The sequence below is a fragment of the Haliotis rubra genome, unplaced genomic scaffold (assembly GCF_003918875.1).
Source record: "Haliotis rubra isolate DU_JTF1 unplaced genomic scaffold, ASM391887v1 Scf27, whole genome shotgun sequence".
Classification (NCBI taxonomy): Eukaryota; Metazoa; Mollusca; class Gastropoda; order Lepetellida; family Haliotidae; genus Haliotis; species Haliotis rubra.
Window position 1 is genome coordinate 3,587,605 of NW_025766780.1, and position 23,738 is coordinate 3,611,342.

Genomic DNA, 23,738 nt, shown 5'->3' on the forward strand with positions numbered 1-23,738 from the left:
TGTTAACACTTACTAATTTACACTGCGGTGCTACAAAAAGGCAGTCTCTTGTTGATGTGTTGCTTGTTGAGTTGTGTTGGCTCATTGTGTCCCTGGTTTAGGTGTTAATTGCATCAAATGTGGAGCTGACTCTTCTTAAATGTACTGCTCTGTTTGGATGGAGATTGAGAAAACAATTTATTTATGATTCGGTTACGTCCAGTATTAACAGTAACAGAAACGAAGAGAAACAAAGATGCTTGCCGAAATTAAATGGAAATATAGTTGCGGGCAACGATGAGGTCTCCTTGGCTTTACTTTCTATCTATCTATCTATTGTATCTGAGGGCTAGATATCATGGTCCAAAACGGAGCCAGAACACATGTTTTGACAGGCGAGCAGATCCTCCAAATACAGCCGGGGTCACGGGGGTCATGGACGTCATGGACCTTTTAAGTAGTTCCGGAGAAGAAATAGTTCCCTCTTTAAAAGGCTGTATCTCAGTTGTTCTTGGGTCTACGTTCAAAACAATTAGTGTTCTGGAATCACCAGGACATCATCTGCCATACTTGCACATTTTGGGAGCAAACTACTCAGAAAAACTGAAAACAAAAATAACTGCCAAACGGTAGGTTTTAGCGACTTGACCCGTCCAAGCAAAATTGTTGGGTATTCGATTGTGCATCTGTACAAGAAATTTGGAAGTGTTGGAACAATTAGTCCTTGAGATATTTGCTGTCAAACGTTGAAATTTTGGAATTAATTTTGAATTATCTCCCCTTTGCTATTGGGCCAAGAGCCTAGAGATTTTTAATGGGAATATCTACACCTCGGTGCGCATCTGTGTGATTTTTTGTAAGTGAATCGGAGCATTGGCTTAGGAGTTATGTTTGGTACAAAAATCGGCGGAATAATAAATAATAATAATAATCCGAACGATAACAATAGGTCTCCTGCCTAGAGGCAAGGAGCCCTAATAATGCTCGTTTGACATTTTGTTTGAAAATGTACTTATGCATTCTGGTCATGAAACATATACCATGTTTTACAGCTGATCTTATTGTAGTAACTTTGTCAGCTCTATAATGACCTCTATGTGTCAGTTGAATCAATACAGATAAGGAAGTACAAAGGTTCTTCGAGGTACAAAGGTTTGTTCCTCACACAGAAGTACGGTTTGGCTCCCAATTTACAACACCTGTACACTGTCAATAGGAAGGACAATGGGGCAATGGTTATAGAATGATAAAATATATAACTGTTTGTATTCATTAATTGTTCCACAGTGCGATTACGATCGCAGAGCAGCTTGAAAAGCAAAGTGTCACTGATGACAAATCTTACACTTACGACACTTGCTAATTAAGTTTGATTATGATAGTACACATTAACACTTAACACATACTTTATTTAAGTATATATATATATATATATATATATATATATATATATATATATATATATATATATATATATATATAAATATATATATAGACGACATAGATACTACCGTTATGCGTCGCCTATGCCGACACTTAGTTTTCAGTGTACACCTGAAAAGAGGCATGGGGGTCAAGATGTTGTGAGGCTAAGACCAGGGGTCATCGACAAGGAATAAAGTAACACTAGAAAACGTGCATCACGGTAGCAGCTAACAATAACTAAAGACAAAATAATCAAAGTGATCAAAGCCCGTTTACAAACCTCTAAGCAAATATACAAGCTGATTGGCTGAGCATCAGTATTATAACCAAAGATAGCTGCAACCATTCTCTGACAGGACAATCAACAAGATGCATAGGTTAAATCTGATGACCAATTATTACCTGAGTGTTTATACTCCTCGTTCCAGAACGAGTAACCTCGGCACGACACAACAATGAAACGGTAGTTGATTTGTGAAAAATTGGTTACCGACTGATAACTAGCCAATACGTTTAGCCCAGTAACAGCAAAGGTAAGACAGTACACGATCCAAAACGGCCTTATTTCAGAAACAAGTCATTGCAAGATCCAAATGGTCCCGTCCATATTTAATAGCGAAAGAGGGCGGTGGGATAGCCTAGTGGTTAACGCGTTCGCTCGTTACGCCAAAGATCAGGGTTCTATTCCCAACATGGGTACAATGTGTGAAGCCTATTTCTGGTGTCACCCGTCGTGATATTGCTGTTATATTACTGTAATATTGCTAAAAGCTGTGTAAAAATAAACTCACTCACTGTACTACTGCCTCTGTGTCATCTCATGCACATGCTGTCGACATACGTCAACCCGAGTAATGTGTAATAGTGATGTTAGTAAGAGGTATCGTGATTCTATCGCCAAATTGATTCGAGCTACTTTGTCCCCTGTTGTGATATTGCTGTGAATATTGCTAAAATCGGCCTAAAACTAAACTCACTCACTAATAGCAAAACAGAGATTGGACCTGACCGTCCAGTGAAGTATCTCAGTGGGATAGCACTATAAAACCAGCTTAAGTCTTGGCTAGTACAAACAGCCACACATACAAACGAATGTACGTCGTCATATGAGCGAAATATTCTTAAGTGCGACGTTAAACCCCATTTCACCTCACCTATTATGCCTTACGATAAGCTTTTTAAATACGGGGCACGCTCGGAGTGAGCGACCAGCACTGGCTAGCTGGGACCCCGTCTGTACCCCCAGGGAACATTCATAATTGTGTATTGTAAAGAAAGGTATAAAAAAACGATCAGGAAACTAATACACACTTAGGGGAGACGTGGGTACCAAACTAAAGAGGTGATCACGAGACACCCACGGGTAGATATATACATTTACAACCAGATATGGCACCATTTGTAGGTGTTAAACATAGCCATAAGCACAGTAGAAATGTCCACATAGTCTACAAGATCCTGTTGCTGCTTGAGAAATCAAAGACACTATAACATCTTCAATTCATAAATTAGCTTGACCACCCATACCAAATGACCATCAAAACAATGGACGGTGATAATATGCGACTAAACTGTTAGTGAATACAATGTATGGAGACCAAAACAAAACCCCACACGAAGCACGAGTGTTTATCCAGATGGATCCGGACTGTGTCAGCGATGAGTCATCGAGACGAGCTTTCCTAGACTAGCGCATAGTTTCAGAGTAACAAATAAATTCCATTTAAAGTGAAAAGGAGGCGAAGATGGGAGATTCAGACCTGAGGAAATCTAGACTTGCATCATTTAGTGCCTTAGCATTGCAGGAAGGGCTAGGCAGAGTATGCATGTAGCCAGTGAAAATATAATATAAAACTAACGTAAACACTATTAAATGTAGCAACAAGTTACGTGTTAATTTCTACTTTCTTCCTTGTCGTTTAATAAGTGACGCTTGAAAAGTTAGGTTTGCGTACGAGAGTTACGTTCTAACAGACATAGTACTCCGGGTCTAGTGTTGTTGTGTGACTTAAGTCCTCTGTAATTATCACCGGCGGTTATTGATTGTGTGGATAGATATATAGACGTACATACAAAATGTGGATTAAGTGACTTGTTTCAGTGGTAGAAAAGCGTGACATATCTAGCTTAGTTTTCCGTCTATTTTAATCGATGAGTAGCGGGACTGTATTTCACCCTTGATTAGCCCTACTTGACACCAACAGGAAGTTTCTTTACTAAATGTACTCCAACATATTCGAGCTATATGCATTCTGCGTATATGGCATTCCAATCATATCTGCGAAAGTACACGTTGCCGATTTCACAATATCTAAATAAAGTCTGCATTCATAAAGTGGGCAGGTCGACGACACAACACGGCAAATAATGTGAGGTTTATTCATTGTTGTTTTGAAAAAGAAATCACTGTTTCTGTGTTACGTGAAAGGAAAACCCGAAGAGCAAATCTTGAAATGGTGACAAACATCATAGGGTTTTGGCACAGCAAAGGGACACAATTCTACACAGCGAATTGCGGGGCCAGCAGCTACCTGGTTCCAGTAACAAACAGCTGAAGGCACACCTGGCATTGGCTGAGGCAAAATAGACTTAGGTCTGACATTATATACCATTAAACATAGTCTGACGTTATGTACTACTGAACATAGTCTTACATTATATACCATTTAACATAGTCTGACATTATATACTATTAAACATAGTCTGACATTATATACTATTAAACATAGTCTGACATTATTTACTATTAAACATAGTCTGACATTATATTCCATTACACATAGTCTGACATTATATACCATTAAACATAGTCTGACATTATATACCATTAAACATAGTCTGGCATTATATACCATTAAACATAGTCTGACATTATATACCATTAAACATAGTCTGACATTATATACCATTAAACATAGTCTGACATTATATACCATTAAACATAGTCTGACATTATATACCATTAAACATAGTCTGACATTATATACCATTAAACATTATCTGACATTATATACTATTAAACATAGTCTGACATTATATTATATACTATTAAACATAGTCATTTAAACATAGTCTGACATTAACATAGTCTGACATTATATACTATTAAACATAGTCTGACATTATATACCATTAAACATAGTCTGACATTATATACCATTAAACATAGTCTGACATTATATACCATTATATATAGTCTGACATTATATACCATTAAACATAGTCTGACATTATATACCATTATATTAAACATAGTCTGACATTACATAGTCTGACATTATATACTATTAAACATAGTCTGACATTACATACTAATTATATACTACTGAACATAGTCTGACATTATATACTACTGAACATTATCTGACATTATATACCATTAAACATAGTCTGACATTATATACTCTGGAACATTATCTGACATTATATACTATTAAACATAGTCTGACATTATATACTATTGAACATTGTCTGACATTATATACTATTAAACCTAGTTTGACATTACATACTATTAGACATAGTCGGGGTATTCCGTTTGGGGTGATATTGTCTGGGAACCAAGTTTGTTTGTTGTTACAGTGTCAAAAATAGAAGCATGATTGTGCATGGATGTAGGAAATACAACAGCATGCAGGCATTTTGCATGGCGTCCACATGAACTTGGTCGGCGTATAATCGGAAAACGTGTCAGTGTGCACATACCTGTGACAAAAACCAGAGGGAAAGTTGTTCTGATCTTGTTTTACATGTCGATTGTCAATGTCAGGAAAGGATACATGCTACGGGAACATTAGGAGATGACACAATATCGACAGATAAATAACATTGATGACAGACGTCTGAAAACTTCTAATGTCATCTGACGTTCAACGACTAATCCAAATCTCAGTCAGATGTCCCTGTCCCTGTTAAACTAGTTATCTCATTAAATATATAAAATATCAGTAGTTGTGAAACCTTATTATGGAATCTATCCTTGCATTTTAATTTCTGCACAGGGCAGATGTACAATTCATGTAATTAAAATTAATATTTAATAATAGATGGATACGGTCATTGAACGTGAAACTACTGAACAGCAGACGACCAACAGGTAATGCTGACTGCACATGTTTAACCTTGGTACAGTGTGGCGGTGTTGTGTGCACTTTCCCATACCAAGGCTCACCAACCCACACCTACACTGACCATTGTCCAACATATCTGACTGCACATGTTTAAGCTTTGTACAGTGTGGTGGTGTGGTGTGCACCTTCCCTTACCCAGTTCCCCAACCCACACCTACACTGACCATTGTCCAACATATCTGACTGCACATGTTTAAGCTTTGTACAGTGTGGTGGTGTGGTGTGCACCTTCCCTTACCCAGTTCCCCAACCCACACCTACACTGACCGTTGTCCAACATATCTGACTGCACATGTTTAAGTTTGGCACATTGTAGTGGTGTGGTGTGCACCTTCCCTTACCCAGCTCCCCAACCCACACCTACACTGACCGTTGTCCAACATATCTGACTGCACATGTTTAAGCTTGGCACATTGTAGTGGTGTGGTGTGCACCTTCCCTTACCCAGCTCCCCAACCCACACCTACACTGACCGTTGTTCAACAAATCATCTCTGTAATTTGTTAGTGTTTATCATTTTGATATTACCCGTTTCTCATTGTTTTATAACCCGTGAAGATCCGGGTTAGAATTGATCTTCTGTAACCCATGCTTGTCGTAAGAGACGACTAACGGGATCGGGGGGTCAGACTCGCTGACTTCGTTGACACATGTCATTATATCCCAATTGTGTAGATCGATGCTCATGATGTTGATCATTAGATTGTTTGGTCCAGACTTGGTTATTTACAGAGCGCCGCCATATAGTTGGAATATTGCTGAGTGCGGCGTAAAACTAAACTCACTCACTCAGCCATTGTTATAATTATAATATATTGCTATTATTAGTGATGCTGTGGGACTGTTGTACACCTTGTGCAAATCACTCATTGGTGCAAATCAGTCACTGACAAACAACTAACCCCAAGGCTCACTTTGGCAGTTTAAGAATGCACACATATTTCGGAGGATACAATTTACATCCAAACACGGACACCGAGATCTATAGATTTCATGCTAACACCAATTACATCAGGCCAGGATAATTAATTCAAAGTAAGACCCTTTACTGTTAGCATGTGTCAGTTTGACGACAAATTTATAACAGAGCTGAAGTGTTAAGCGTACCGTCACAAAGGAAGGCAATCGGGTTAACCAGGTAGGGTATCAATGTTCGATGACTGATTGGACTGGGTTGTGGTCCACACCATATAAATCACGACTATGTGTTCAGTGTTGTATGACCTAGCCCACCTTTGACACACACAAAAACAAAACAAAAAATACATTGTAATTTGTCTTCAGTGATGTTAAACAAATTCTACCTTGAAATGTCAGATATGTATTTATCTCATACTCCGTTCCCACTTTAAGAAGCACAAGCCAGTAAGCATACAAAGCTGGGTGGTGAAGTGTTTCAAGGGAGAAAACTCTTCACCTAGAAATGTTCCCTCGGCGTTCACGCGTCAGGTATATAAAATCTCCACTGACAAAAACGTATTTGCTCTTTGGTCTCAGAGTGTAGTGAAATAGTCATATGATACCGTAGCGAACCATTCAGATAGTATTAACATTACTGTAGTGCAAATCTTATACGGTACTTATATCTTATACGATATGGAGATATAATCAGTCTTTTACTGAACAATTTACATTTTCTTACAAGATAGTTTGTTGTACTGCTTACACTTTATGTGAGGATTTGAAATAGATCTAATATTAATCTAAAGGTGTAATATACAGGGATTCAGAAACAAAAGTCCCATTAATGCCGAGCATTATAGACATGTGAACAGACAATGTCAATGTAGCGGCCATAAAATTTCCGAGTCCCGTGCTGGGATTCGAACCGAGGACCTTCTGATCCGAAATCGGACACCTTGTCCACATTGCCAAAGAGGCTAACCCCGTCAGCAAGATGACATGGTAAGGATATCATCTGTGGGATGACTCCACGCCCTGCTACATACTTCCCCGTCAACAGAAGGCACGTCCGGGAGCCGCATAACAGAGTACTGAGACTTAATTTGCGTAAATTTGATATAAACGTGCTCAGCCCGACGTCGGGCGCCAATGTTGAGGCCAGAAAATGTCCGTGTCCCGTCCTGGGATTCGAACCACGGACCTTCTGATCCGAAGCAGGACGCCTTGTCCACATGACCAGGGAGGTTAAGCCTGTCAACAAGCTAACAAGGTGAGGATGTCATCTGTGGGATGACTCCACGCCCTGCTACATCAAGATGACACTGTATAGATCTTAGTCTGATGTCAACACTGTTTTTAATTTCCAACCCTCCGGAACAACGCCACTCTGTAACAACGATCTTGTTATATACCTGATAATATAATCATGTTTTCATTACCACCCCTTTGTATATATAGGCTCGTATTACTTGATTATTATCATTTACATCAAAATTTACTTATATGACAGACATCCACAGTTTCAAACAATTTGAATCACCAGTGAGTAAACCGTGCACCTATCAACACAGAGTAGAGACTATCGACACACCTATACAATAGCATTGCCCGTATCGAGGTAATCACTCAATGAGAAATACAGGCACTAACGTTTTTGCGTGGTCTTAGCATAAAATAAGCTTGTCTGCTACGTACTAGTATATTTATGTAACAATGAGATGTTTAACAATAATACACGTTCTGCCAGTTCAGTCTATCAGGAAGTATTGATTGTTGCTAACAACAGTTTTATTCAGCACGTGCCCCTGCCTACAGATATACGGTAGAATTCGGTGATCATGACCCTCATTACAAGTGTTTGATTGGCTATCTTCAGACAAAGATTACTCCCCATTACACACCTACTTGGCTATCATTTGTGTCACTTCCTTGTTGGGGACGCTCGCTTAGATTACAAACTGTACTCAATATCTGCTGATATCATGTGACCTTTGACAAGGACCAGTAAATAATGAGCATGCGCACTATCTCAATGTAATGTTTCCGGTAGTTCCTGGTAACAGACAACAAACTACATGTCTAGAGACCACCAGGTGTCTTATCTCAACAACTGGGAAGACCCTCATTAATTAATCGATGACATCTGCAGGAATATAGGACTTGTGTTGTGGTCATGTGAACGCTGAACACCATGGGGGCATGTTTCTCAACAAAACGAGCATTTGGTTTAACGTCAATATTCGGTCTGTCGTGTTTGCTCAGTAGGTACAATGGTAATCTCAAGTATTATCCTATGATGTTGAAGGTAGATGCACTTCATACGCAGCCAGAGTAAACATGACGTAATTCTCAAACGTTTGTTGTCGTGTCCAGCACTCACATTGCTGATAATGTACGGACGGGCTGTACAAATAGTGTCTTTTATAAAAACAACAACCTAAGTACGTTCCTTCTCAAACAACTTTAACGCACACAGGGGAATGGATTGAGGGCCGTTATTTGACGTTCTATTCATATACACAATACATATATCAGACTGAAATCTAACTCTAATGACACAACAAATTGTGCTTACCGGATAATCATCTGTTTGTAAAATATTCCCATCGAAAATATGTTGTCCATAAATATTCGGTTTAAAGTTAAGTTTGTTTGAAATTCACATGCATTATGTCTATTGATCTTGCCTACAGTAACATGTATATATAATTGTATATAGAAGGTAAATATATATACTGAGTTGTAAACGTCGCAGTTCAATCAATCAATCAATCTTTATTTTCTTTGTAGTGAAGGCCATAGGCCCAGGCTACACTTCAGGATTTCAGAGCGGTACATATGTGCATATATAGTTCAGAAGACAATAAGTTAATTTACAAAGTATACAAAAGGAAATATGATATTATTGGCATAGAAGTGAATCTCTAAGTTTCATTGCATTGTGTATATAAATAGCTAGGTTTTTTACAGTATATGGATTGCCAGTTGACATGAGCATATTAAACTTATGAATAGTGCGATTCGAATAAAAGTTATGTGGTAAATACAAACACCTCAGATTTTGATAACATTTACATACCAAAATAAAATGGAATTCATTTTCAATAAAGTTATCGTTACATACAAAACATAATCTATTTGATCTGGGTTGATTAATATAGCGACCGGTTTCAATTTGGAGGCGGTGTGATGAACATCTGAATTTAGCAAGGGCCGATCGGAATTTTGAAATTGATAAATCTTTTATGTAAAATTCAACATTAAATGAGATTTTAAAACAAGAATAAAGTGAAAATTTAGGACTATTTACAAGCGATGTGAGCCATTCTTGTTCAACCTGCTCTTTAATCTAAAAACAAATTCTGATATGAATTTATCGACATTACATAAATTTTGCTGCTGTTCCCACATAGAGCCAAATCCAAAAGAGTAAAGAATATTCTTAATGTTGGTGCCAAGTTTGTTTTACCATTTACAGAGTCTAAAACTAACATGCTATAACATTTCTTTACTAATCTGGAAACGTCGCAGTTGGTAAATGCACTTGAGTAACCACACAAAGAGACACATTCAAATCACTGAGACTACGCATTTAACATTAATAAAAGAATTAATTGCGTTACTCCCACAAAGCTGATGATTAAGTCAGCATTCGGATGAGCTGGTGTTTCTTGAATGTCCATGTTATTATAGATGCAAGTACAGTTACTGTGTGAATCATATGCTAAGTGTAGCATATACCAATATACTTTGTACCTTCAAACACGATTTACATATACTGTACTTAGTTGTGCACATTAACGGTCTTCAAAGTCTGATGATTTTGCTTCTCGTATTGGCGTTTTATTATGCAAAATTCAGGATTGGGCTTAATCCAAAGTTGACAGCTTAAATCGATTTTTACTCGATCGTTCGTATCATGATATATTTCACATATTGTCTACCAAGCTGTATAGAAGGGTAAATAAAAATGGTTCTTCTCTCGCCAGCTAAACAACAACGGTCAGATGTAACATATAGTATATTTAGGATCACACGTTCTCAGTAAAGTACAGATTCTAGTACTAGTCTGGGTCGAGTTCCATCCTAGATTCGAACCTCTACTCTTGGAACGATGCACCTAATTGCCAATTAATTGATAAATTACCTTTCACCTATGAGTGCGCTATAAACCAGCATTGAGGTATATGTATATGAACATTCTCCAATTTTTGCTGGAACATACTCAAACCACCATTGATTCCGACACAAAAAGCCGCCAAACACTTTTAACATGGAGTGTGTTATTCAGAATCGTCAATCAGTACAACATGAGTGCAAACATAAGTATATAATAAGTAAAGTTGATTAAGTGTGTACATTTGTTACTGTTGAACGTTAGTTTAAGATATTTAATGGACCAGGTTTGATTGTTGTGCCATTTCGTATTTACTTGTGGTGTATACAGTAAGATTACATATAAAACGCCCTTTTTATCATTACCGAGTTTGGAGTTGGACACAGGTATCCTCCTCTCACCTACACTGAACTTTTGTTTCCCATTAATGGATGGCTTCCGTACTCGTAGTGGGTGTGGGCGTTGGGAGGGGGGGGATTCATTTTTGTAACATGACAAATGATGTAAAGACTTTTGGTTACAGGTTCATTAATTCAAGCGTGATGCATATGCGATCATTGGCAACTCACGCTCAAACCTAAATAGACCAACACACATATCGAACAGGTTTGACACCACTTTCAATTGATCTGTGGACGAGGCGTGTGGTTTAACGAGGTTCATTTTGCAAGCAGGTGGTGCTTGAGTAAGTGAGTGAGTAGAATGATTCACTCCCAGTAATTTGTTCCATCTTTAGAGACTATCTATCCACAGCTGAATGCGGCGTTGTATGCGAGTGGGCCACCTTGGTGTTATGGATTTTGCGTTAACCTCTCTCAAACCAAGTCAGTTGCCATTCAAGGGTCCTTGTTGGTACCCGACTCATAATACTTGAACAAAAGTCGATGCAACGTCAATAATCAATATATTCTGTTATCACCTCATTGCATTGGACGCTGTGGTTAACGTTTATGTTGGGTAGCGTTCCTGAATACACATGAAGTCAGGAGTTAATGGAATGCGAAATACGTCAGAAATAACTTCCAGGTTCATTGTATAAAGGGTTTGTGTTCTTTACCAAGTACACTGTCACGGAAACTGAGGATTGCACGACAGGTAACTTTATGCGTGTATTATGCTTTTGATATTGCATAATTGTATGATCGTTTATACATTTTGTGTGCTGTTCAGCCGCACACTTAGCAGTATTTCAGCTGTTTGACGGCGGTCTGATTGAAATTTAGCAGCAGCGATCAACGCAATTGGTATACGATGACGTGCAACAAACAAACAGGTCAGCGAGTCTGACAAACTGATCCTGTTAGTCTCTTCTTAAGACAAGCATGGCCAGCTGAAGATGTTTATTGGTCCATACAAGTGACACTGAAATATATAGGACAGTACTCAAAACGTTTTAAGATGTTCTTCTTTTGATAGCATGTTTTTAGTTGATAAGTAGTTCCTTTATACAATTCTTTGCTGGTTAGATTTCTTAAAAGAATACATGTTAACCGTCGTCATCAATATACATATTGAACTGCAGGAGGCCCTGTCCTCCACAGTACATTGACATTCATATCTGCTTTATTAGTTTGATTTGTTATTCAGAACAGGAAGTAACACCTGATAATGTCTTCGTCTCACTACCCGTGTTAAAAGTCATGAGAATGTTATCAGGTGGGGTGTTGTGATGATCACTTCGTATTCCGAATTTTAAAAACGTGACAATATGGTGACATCCAACAATGCAATGCGAATGTCGCATACCTGTTTATCATCGTTGTGATTTCTCCGCATCTGATGACAAGGCGTTTCCTGTTTAATGTAAGCAGATTTTAATGTGTCGTCTATAAAGTCCAACATATGTAAGTTGAGACCTAATGTAATCTAGACTCTCCATGAGGTGGCACTATATGAAGCCACACATTATACATGCCTCACAGCGGTTTGATTTGCCATTCATGTCTGTATTTCTATGGTTCAATGTATCTGGTAAATCAGAAACGGACACTGTCTTTCTCTCAACCAAGGATATATTATGTATGATCTTTTTATGCAAAATGAATTAATTATGATAACGCAAACCACAACAGATAAAACCAGAACGATTATAAATAATGAAACCTGGAGGTTTTCATTGTGTATTTAACAAATAGTGACTGAATTAAATACTTGTAGAAATCCCATATATCAGAAGCTGTAATGTGATCGCTTACGGCACCATTTCAGCAGGAAGATCATACGGAACAGAGATGGTGCCCAAGATGTGGATAGTTCATCTTTTCATCTTCATCCTTCAATTCATCGGTAAGCATGACCACTCAACAAATAAATAGGAGAGAGAAGAAGAGAGAGATGAATTTGCTACCCTTACTATTTCTTAAGCACAGAGCATTTTTTCTTCCGGGTTAGAATTGGTCTTCAGCAACTCATACTTGTCGGAAAAGGCGACTAACGGAATCGGGTGATCAGGCTCGCAGACTTGGGTGACATATATCATCATATACCAACTGCGTATATCGATGCTGTTGATTACTACATTGTCTGGTCCAGACCCGATTTTTTCCAGACCGCAGCCATATAGCTGGAATATTGCTGAGTGCGGCGGTTAACAACAAACTGAACTGAACTGAACTGAACTGAACTCTCCTCTTTTCTTCTCACTCATTTCCCCCCAGTTACTTGATTGTGTTTCCCTCCCCTATCTATCAGTGTCTCTTTCATGTATATTGAATAGAACCCATGTCCGCATAGCAAAGATAGTTTCATTTGTTTTAGCCCTTAGACACGTGGCTTACGTGAAAGCGTGGCCACTTAAATATGAAATATCTCGTGCATTACTCCAAAATTACTTTCGATTTAAGAAAGCACACACAAAACCGCATACAGACTCGAAAATATAGTAAGTCAGTCTCTGAATTCGTTGAAACATTAACTTTGCCAAAGTATATGATCATGGAAGGAAATAGCAGGTATAAAACAACCAAGATGATATGTTATCATTAGCAGATTTCTTATTCCGCAATGCAGATATCGCCGGGAACAGAACACATACCAAGGCAGGCTGTTATCCTAACCAGTTCTCCACCTCTCCAGGGGGATGTAATGCCAGCCGTGAAAAGATGTATCCCAAAACGTTCAAAACCAGAAAGCTTAAAACCTTGTCGATCCCACTATGTGGTAAAAGTTGTGAACAATGTTGTGACAATTTGACAAATGTCTAGGGCACGAAAACGTATGAACTTCCAGCTGAAGCTTTAAACATTCCGGGAAAGGACCAGCAGTACAAAGATTTTGTGACCCAATGCATAGGAAGACCATTCTGTAGTTTGGGAGGGAAATATAGTGACAGAATCCAAATGGACTGGAATTGCATTATGTTTGAATATGAATGTGTTGATGGTAAGTACTGTTGTATAGATACTTTCTGGACAACTCAGTCAGTTCATGATTACATACATAATCAGTATGCGCCTGTTGGTATAGCAACACATGGCTTAGGAATGTTTGGCAGGATATAAGGCAAGAAAATGACAAGCTTCCTTGTCCACTGCATCTCGTGAAGGATGTGAACAAACATTTTCAGGTAATAGCATTACTATCGATTAAGAATTGACATGTTCATCGCTGCATAGAGTTCGGATCAGAGTCATTTCCTTTTGGCTGATACCTCACGGACGTCTAATTTTCTCTAACTTCCATCATTGATTGTTACGTATGATGGTGACCTAACGGTTCTTAAGGATGCCTCATGCCGGTCCTGACACCGTAGACGAGAGTGTTTATCTAAAGGTTTAATTTTATTGCGCATCATTTCGATGCATATATGCATCGTGTGATTCATATTTTAAAATTTGTTTGAAGTCTAAGACGACAGAGTGTTAGAATCACCGTGTGTATTGTATAGGCCTTACAGGAGCTAAGTTCAAGAATATGAAATAGATCGGCTTGTTATTGAAGATAGTGTGTAAATTATTACAGATAAATTGGTTAGGGATGACATATTTATTATTGAACAGTGAAGTTGTATAAAGTGCATGGTATTTGTGGCTTATGGTTAAAAATCCACATTCCTGCAATAGATATAATTGGAAAATTCCAGAATCCATTAAACAGCCCTTCAAATCTGTTTCATGTTATTGCAGACATATACCGTGACTGCAACACGAGCTGACAGTTTAAACCGCCTGGAAGAACTGCATATGAATACACAACTGACATTCACTAGAGTTTCGTATCATTTTCAGATAATCAGATTTTGAATTTCACTGGGGACTCCACGCTCAAAGGCTCACAGGTTTTCTTACTCCACAACCAGCCAACCCATTCTGTTAACAACTCTTACTGTGTTGCATATACATGTGGGTCAAGCATTGACGTGAAACTTGTTGGCAACACCGTGAACTCATCCTCTTGCACCCTCGTCTTGTCAGAGGAAGGCGGACGTCATGCCGATCATTTCAGGTGTAACTACCCCATTTCCAACAACACATTATTTCAAAGCAACAGCAGCAAGATAGACATTTACCTGAACATGACTGCAAGCATTGTCACAAGTGACAAAGGGCTGCTGTGGATTCGTGTGACAGGTATCCTTTCGACATGTAATTGAAAAGACCGTAATTGATCCTTAATAACCTCAATTCAGAATTCATCATAGCTTACTTAAATTTGTGCTATGTTCTGTTCTAGGTGTGTGTGTCTGTGTGTGTCCGCGCGCACGTGTGTGTGCATATATACTGAACATCATTGAAAACGCACCACTTATAAAAGTTCAAATTATTAAAAGCACGTGTAAGGAATTGATGTTTTGTGAGTGGATAATAACAGATGGACGACTAACAAAAACAACAACACAGATAAGAGACTCATTTATTGAAATGTTCCACAGTCAGAAAGGATCAAACACATGGGGACAATTCGTGTGACCGCCATTTGCATTGAGACATACAGTTCAACGTCTCCTCATTGAGTCAATAAGCGTCCGAATAGAGGTCTTGGCATTCCACTTCTGCAATAGTGCAGCCTCAAGTTCCCGGATGTTTCGCATCGGTTGTCTCTGCAAAAGACTTTGACCAATGTCGTCCCACGAGTGCTCCATGGGGGATACATCTGGCGACTGTGCTGGCCAATGAATAACCTGGATGTGTTGCTGGGCCAGATACTGCATGGCAAGTCTTGTTGTGTGTGCCCGTGCGTTGTCCTGTTGAAAAGTATGGTGGTGATTGAAGACAGATACGATGTGATTCAGAAGAATCTGCTCACGGCAATAAAGGGCATTAACTCTCCCTTGACAGAAATGAAGGCAGTCCTGTAATTGTAATTTATTCCACCCCAGACCACGACATTCCCACCACCCAAAGGTCTGTCTGAACCACACACTAATCAGCATAACGATAACCACGTCTACGCCAAACACGTAGTCGGCCGTCAGCATTACGTGAGGTCGTGACTCGTCAGTGATTACCACACCATACCGTTGTTGCAAATGCCTGCTAGCCCATTGTGTACGCTCATTACGGTGTCTGTCAGTCAGAATTGGTCCAACGTATGGATGTCGAGCATGGAGCCCTGTAGCGTGTAGACGGCTTCGCATGGAGTCAGCGCTGATGACCCCCACGTCTACCTTGAACTAGTGCAGCAGTCCTGGCAGTCGGCAGTGTTCAATCACTGATATGGACAAGGTCAATATAGTGATCCTGATGGAGCGTCGTAACACGTTGTTGCCAAGGTCATTGAAGGTCACGGGTGCTGTCTCTCTACTGATGTCGTCTATGAAGCCTAACGATGGTGGAGTGGCCAAGTCCAAGTTGTCGAGCAATATCCCTGCTGCTGGTGCCAACATGAATCATGCCTAGTGCACGTTCTCTTTCGTAAGGTGTTTACCTCTACATCTCTGTCCTCGTTTCACAATCGTTAGTGAAGCAATGAGAATCGGTTCTCATACACCTGCTTTTAATGTCACAGAGAGTATGATTTCAGAATGAAATTCGCGCTCTTTTCATGGCGTGGCTGCATGTTGATGCATTTTGGAATTAAGAGTCATACTGTGGACAGGAATTTGTTTCTAAAGCATATTTTCAACTGGACATGCCCTTTGACTTCATGTTAGTTATTTTCATTGATCATTGTCATGCTGAAATCCATCTTGATGAAAATATGGACAATTTTAGACTGTTGCGTTTTCAATGATGTTCAGTATATATATATATTAAACAATATATACATGTATATATATATATGTGTGTGTGTGTGTGTGTGTGTGTGTGTGTGTGTAATTCTTCGTATACCATGCGTCCACATTCCTGTTCACTTACTCATAAAGTAACTAAGTGTTTACAAGCACATACGTGTCTACCTGGAACTTCAGTATTAACTTCGAACTATAACAAACGAAAATATGCAGACATGTAATAATCTTGTGAAATAAAGATATGGGGAAAGATTTCTTTACATACAACGGTGTCACACATGCGCCTTTATCCATTACAGCATTTCATTGTGTATTCGATAATCATTCGACTGCACTTTATAATGCAGCATGCTTGAATCGGTACTGTGTTGTATTTTCAGCTTCCAATGGAGGACCTGTTTCTGTGGCATGTGGATCGAAACTTCCATCAGATGTGACACAAGATTGTCCGAAGGTTACAACTACTCCCCCTCTGGTCCCAACCGTGATGACTGCTATAGCAGACACATCCGACACACCAACTCTCGGTTCAACACACGCGAAAACCCCGTCAGTGGCAATGATACCACAGGCAACAGAGTCTAATACACGTATGGAGGATCATGAATCATTATAATCATAATGAATATTTATATCTACTATATGTTTAGTACAGGATCAAAACCGACTCCGAGGTTTTGTTGGAAAAAGTAAGTCCGCGGCCGAGGGCTTACCTAAAAGTTTCAAATAAAACCGTGGAGGAAAATCCCCGGGCAATTCTAAATAAAATCAGCGGGGCCCGGGCAATTCTGTAGAAAATCCCCGTGATTTCTTGGAGATTGCCGGCGTAATTGCCTGGTGAGGTGTACTCGGTAAAAGGAGAACTGGCGAGAGTATAGAGTGATGTCACTGGAGATTCATGACGACTCATACCGTATGTTATCCTGACACCGGGTTAATACACATAATAAACTGTTGCAAGTACGGGGGGCATTCCGTGTCAACGACGGGAATACTGCAGAAATACGTACATTTCCTCTCAGGCATCTTCACATCTAAATGACCATCTTGTACCTTTAGTATGACTGGTTAGAGGACTACGTTCAACGTCATTATGACATATGTCTATAACCTGGAAGAAACCATTGTGCATAAGTTTATAACTACTTCATCTACACATTAACTTAGTCTGCTATATCTCTAGGTAATTGTTGGATTGGAATCCCATCCTCCAAGACAAATACTTCATATTTTACCTGATTATGACATGCTTCCTCCTGTCCTTTTACCGTAATTATATTTTCAGCAATCATCGGAGGTGTCGTCGGAGGACTGGCTGCCGTTCTGTGTCTATCTGCCATCTCCATTGCCATATACAAAAAGTGCTTCAAAACGGTGACTACATTACTACGAGAACATTTCATGCCCTACCTCCATGCATGTAGGGATGTATTGCGTATTACTAAATCATGACCACGCTATAAATCCTCAGTTATATCTCCTTTTGTTTTTATAATAGTAATTGATATTAAAGGATCAAGTGGATAAGGCAACATTTCTAACTTCAAATGTTCTTTCCATAAACATTTGTATAAACAACTGACAAATATGTAAATACTTTAGTGTGATTAGGAGTGTTCCTCGTCAAATCCGCGATTGTCTTGAGAAGGGATTATGATATTATTATTAATAATAATATTGATTAGTTTAACATTTCGTGGTAAATGATGTGATGGACCAATCATCTAACAGTATTTATGGTCATCTGACTTTCTCTCTTTATGCCATTCTCGAGGAGATTTCCCTCTGACACTGTTAAACTATTTATCTCATTAAAGATATATTTGAGACACCTGTCTACTGACATCCAGTACCAGTTTAATAATATTTGGACTGTAATATGGAACATGAAATAGTCCCATACAGAATTGTTTGAATCAACATCCACTGATACAATATTGTTTTATCACATAATAATTAGGACATTCGATTTCAACAAAGACAAGCTGACATTGTGGTCAGCAAGAAGATAATTAACATGTTCACACAGTTCAAACTGTATACTGCAGTTTACTTGCGAATAACATAACATTGATAAGTTAATATTAATATTAACATCTCCACGTTTGTGGTTTGATAGTTAAATTAGCCAATATGAAATGCGGATATGTTCTGACCCGTAAATACATGTATGCGATTTGTCTGTTATTTCAGAACAAGGTTGAGGATGAGAGTGCCCTGGCTGCACACACGGACGCGCCCTATAATGACTTGCCGGTTGGTTTGTTACCCACATTTACATTAATACAATACAATTTCATAACGCATATAATGAATATTTCACTGATGTAATTCATGACGTTAGGACCAAGCAGTCTGTAGAGTCAATGAATATATTAAGTTAATATATTCCCTTTATTCACCGTTATCAATTTCATATACTTCTTGTGTTGATTTCAGAAAACCCCTGATAGCCGGCGTGTCTGGGCTGATTCTGCCAGCAGTGCTGGTGTGGGTCAGGGTTCACCACCTGCACCTTTCGGCGCTGCCTCACATCTAATGCCACCTCCAGCTAACTCCTTACCTCCTATCAGACATATTGATTTAAAGATTTAAGTTCTATTTCAGTTTATTTTTTTTCTGACAAATCTAGATAACAGTGTCAACATTTAGACATGGAGAAAAGCCTAAACCCACCACTGAGTGTGGTGTTCAATACTTATCAATCAAACGAGTCGATAGAAATGTAATTCTGGCAACAATTCGATAAATATGATACATGCTTTATCTTAGTTAAAATGTATTTTACACACTTCTACAATCACGGGAAGACAACCGCTCAAATAGTTTCAACGAGTTTTGATAACCCGTCCGTTGGATCTCCAGTCAAAATAAAGCCACATATTATTCCTCAATGTATGTGTCCGTCACAGTATATTGTTTCACATTGCTTGTGTTTGTATCCTTTTCCCCATATGTACGTGTTTTAGTTGATTATCTACTCTGAACTGTATTGTTCATTGGTAATCGGTATAGTTATATCATGACTGGGCGAAGACTGTTGATTACCCGTGTAAACGAAAACTTTAATCGTGCTGTATATAGAGTGGTACTATGTTAGGGATGTGGTTCATGTTAGTACACATATACACAAGTACAGACTGATACTGTGCTAGTGGTGTGGTTCATGTTAGTACTCATATACACAAGTATAGACTAGACCTGTGTTATGGGGGTCGTTTATGTTAGAACACATATACACAAAGTATAAACTGGTACTATGTAAGGAATGTGGTTAATGTTAGTACACATATACACAAGTATAAACTGGTACTATGTTCGGGGTGTGGTTCATGTTATGGGGTACTATGTTATGGGTGTGGTTTATGTTAGAACACATATACACAAGTGCAAAATGGTACTATGTTAGAGGTGTGGTTTATGTTAGTACACATATACACAAGTGTAGACTGGTACTGTGTTAGGGGTGTGGTTTATGTTAGTACACATATACACAAGTACAGACTGGTACTATGTTAGGGGTGTGGTTTATGTTAGTACACATATACACAAGTATAGACTGCTACTATGTTAGATGTGTGGTTTATGTTAGTACACATATACACAAGTATAGACTGGTACTATGTAAGGGATGTGGTTCATGTTAGTACACATGTACACAGGTACAGAGTGGTACTGTGTTAGGGGTGTGGTTCATGATAGTACACATATACACAGGTATAGACTGGTACTGTGTTAGAGGCGTGGTTTAGTTTAGTACACATATACACAGGTATAGACTGGTACTATGTAAGGGGTGTGGTTTATGTTAGTACACATATACACAGGTACAGACTGGTACTGTGTTAGGGGTGTGGTTTATGTTAGTACACATATACACAGGTATAGACTGGTACTGTGTTAGAGGCGTGGTTTATTTTAGTACACATGTACACAGGTATAGACTGGTACTATGTAAGGGGTGTGGTTCATGTTAGTACACATATACACAGGTATAGACTGGTACTGTGTTAGGGGCGTGGTTGATGTTAGTACACATATACACAGGTATAGACTACTACTGTGTTAGAGGCGTGGTTTATGTCATTACACATATACACAGGTATAGACTGGTACTGTTTTAGGGGTGTGGTTTATGTCATTGCACATATACACAGGTATAGAGGTGTGGTTCATGTTAGTACACATATATACACGTATAGACTGGTACTGTGTTAGGGGTGTTGTTTATGTTCGAACAAGTATAAACAAATGCAGACATTGTGTGTGCTGCAAACCAAGACGCAGATACCTTTTACTGACACATCACTCGGTTATTTATTTTGACAATAATAACCCCAGATGTATGATCATTTTTTTCATTAATGTTTCTTGTTAAGATTCCATATAAAATAGATATGTTTTGAATGTTTGGATTTATTTTTTAAACAACTGCATTTTTTTTATATCGTACCATTAAAAAGGTAAATAGTTCTTCTCTTTAGACTGACTGACTGACTGACTGAATTTGGTTTTACGCCCCTTTTAGCAATATTCCAGCAACATCACGGCGGGGGACACCAGAAATGGGCTTCACACATTGTGCCCATGTGGGGATTCGAACCCGGGTCTTCGGCGTGGCGAGCCAACGCTTTAACCATTAGGCTACCCCACCGCCCCTTCTCTTTAGAAGATAGAGTTAGAAGGATTAACTATTTAGTAATCCTATGGAAAAAGTTATGGCGTACACTAATTACACATTGGGAAATTACAGCACGAGGGCATCTCTGACCACTATAGTTAATATGAACCGAAGTTTGTCACATATACAACGCTAGAAACCACTGATATTTGACTGAAATGAACTGATCCACCGATATACACCGACACTGAGTTCTAATTCGAGTCGTGTCTATCACTTACGGCCGATTGACAAAACGTATATGCATTACACAATGCGGTTTTATTACCGTAATCGAATACCGAATAATTATGTTCAGGTTGTTGGAGGAGTTTTCACCATTCAAACTGAAGCGTTGTAATGTACTCGGTTACTCTCAAATTAAACTTTGAATTCAATGAGTTTTAATGTTCAACATGGTAGCAGAAGGGAAAATGTTCGAGCATTACATACGATATATATTGACGGTTGTTAAAACTTTACTAACAGTTGAATAATTTGTTGTCCACTGAGTGAGTGAGTGAGTGAGTTTGGTTTTACGCCGCTTCTAGCAATATACCAGTAATATCAAGGCGGGGCACACCAGCAATGGGCGTCTCCCATTCTGCCCATGACGGGAATCAAAACCAGGATATCAGCGTGACGAGCGGACGCTTTAACCATGAAGCTACCCCACCGCCCCTCCACTCAGCATACGAATGTCTACAGATATTTTCCCTGCACGTCAGTCTTGACATTTGTGATAAGTGGCGTCATGGATACCCTGGCATCTAGTGACATTGCCATGTCAGAATGCATGATTTCAAACAACACACCAGGAAGTCCTAAACGTCACTAGTCATGTATCAACACTGTGTGTGTACCGTTAGCAAAGTGAGTGAGTGAGGTAATATTTAACGTCACATCGGCAACATTTCAGCTATATTGTGACGACAAAAAGTTATGTACTAAGAGTAAACATATGTATACTTATTTAAAAACCTGCCAGCGAAGGACAGCATAACGACTAGAATATCACAATTCGATCCCGTTAGCAAAGCTACGGCAACACATATATAACAGTACATAAAGGTAGGCTAACTGTTTCACCACAGTGGGTTTACAGTGCTGAACTAATTGTGATCCTAAGATGCTTAGCATTACATGTGATCATCTACACATGTGTGTGACGTGCAAGAACATTGTATATGATCATCATACATGTGTGTGGCGTGACAGAGCAATATATATGATCATCTATACATGTGTGTGGCGTGTCATGGCATCATTTATGATCATCTATACGTGTGTGGGGTGTCAGAGCATAACATGTGATCACCTATACATGTGTGTGGCGTGACAGAGCAATATATATGATCATCTATACATGTGTGTGGCGTGTCATGGCATCATTTATGATCATCTATACGTGTGTGGGGTGTCAGAGCATAACATGTGATCACCTATACATGTGTGTGGCGTGACAGAGCATTATATATGATCATCTATACATGTGTGTGGCGTGTCATGGCATCATATATGATCATCTATACAGTGTGTGGGGTGTCAGAGCATAACATGTGATCATCTATACATGTGTGTGGCGTGTCAGAACAACATATAGGATCATCTATACATGTGTGTGACGTGTCAGACTATTATACATGATCAACTATACAGAAGTATGTGGTGTATGTCGTGTCACAGCATTACAAATAATCATCTATACATGTGTGTGGCGTGTCAGAGCATTATATATGATCAACTGTACAAGTGTGTGACGTGTCAGATCATTATTTATGATCAACTATACACGATCATGGCGTGTCAGAGCATTACATATAATCATCTATGCATGTGTGTGGCGTGTCAGAGCATTATATGTGATCATCTATACATGTGTGTGACGTGTCAGAGCATTATATATGATCAACTATACACGTATGTGGCGTATGGCGTGTCAGAGCATTACATATAATCATCTATACATGTGTGTGACGTGTCAGAGCATTATATATGATCAACTGTACAAGTGTGTGACGTGTCAGATCATTATTTATGATCAACTATACACGTATGTGGCGTATGGCGTGTCAGAGCATTACATATAATCATCTATGCATGTGTGTGGCGTGTCAGAGCATTATATGTGATCATCTATACATGTGTGTGACGTGTCAGAGCATTATATATGATCAACTATACACGTATGTGGCGTATGGCGTGTCAGAGCATTACATATAATCATCTATACATGTGTGTGACGTGTCAGAGCATTACACGTGATCATCTATACATGTGTGTGGCGTGTCAGAGCATTATACTGAGTCAAAAAAGAAACTTCACAAAATGTAATTTGAAAAATAACGAATA

General features: G+C 38.9%; 1 protein-coding gene across 1 annotated transcript; it reads left to right on the forward strand.

Moving 5' to 3' along the window:
* Positions 1-12,764: 12,764 nt before the first annotated feature.
* On the forward strand, positions 12,765-19,529 carry LOC124280546. Its single transcript, XM_046716495.1, has 7 exons — positions 12,765-12,840; positions 13,564-13,935; positions 14,781-15,122; positions 17,107-17,316; positions 18,012-18,100; positions 18,920-18,982; positions 19,166-19,529. The coding sequence occupies exons 2-7, from the start codon at positions 13,893-13,895 to the stop codon at positions 19,319-19,321; spliced, it is 903 nt and encodes a 300-aa protein (XP_046572451.1). The 5' UTR covers positions 12,765-12,840; positions 13,564-13,892; the 3' UTR covers positions 19,322-19,529.
* Positions 19,530-23,738: the final 4,209 nt, after the last annotated feature.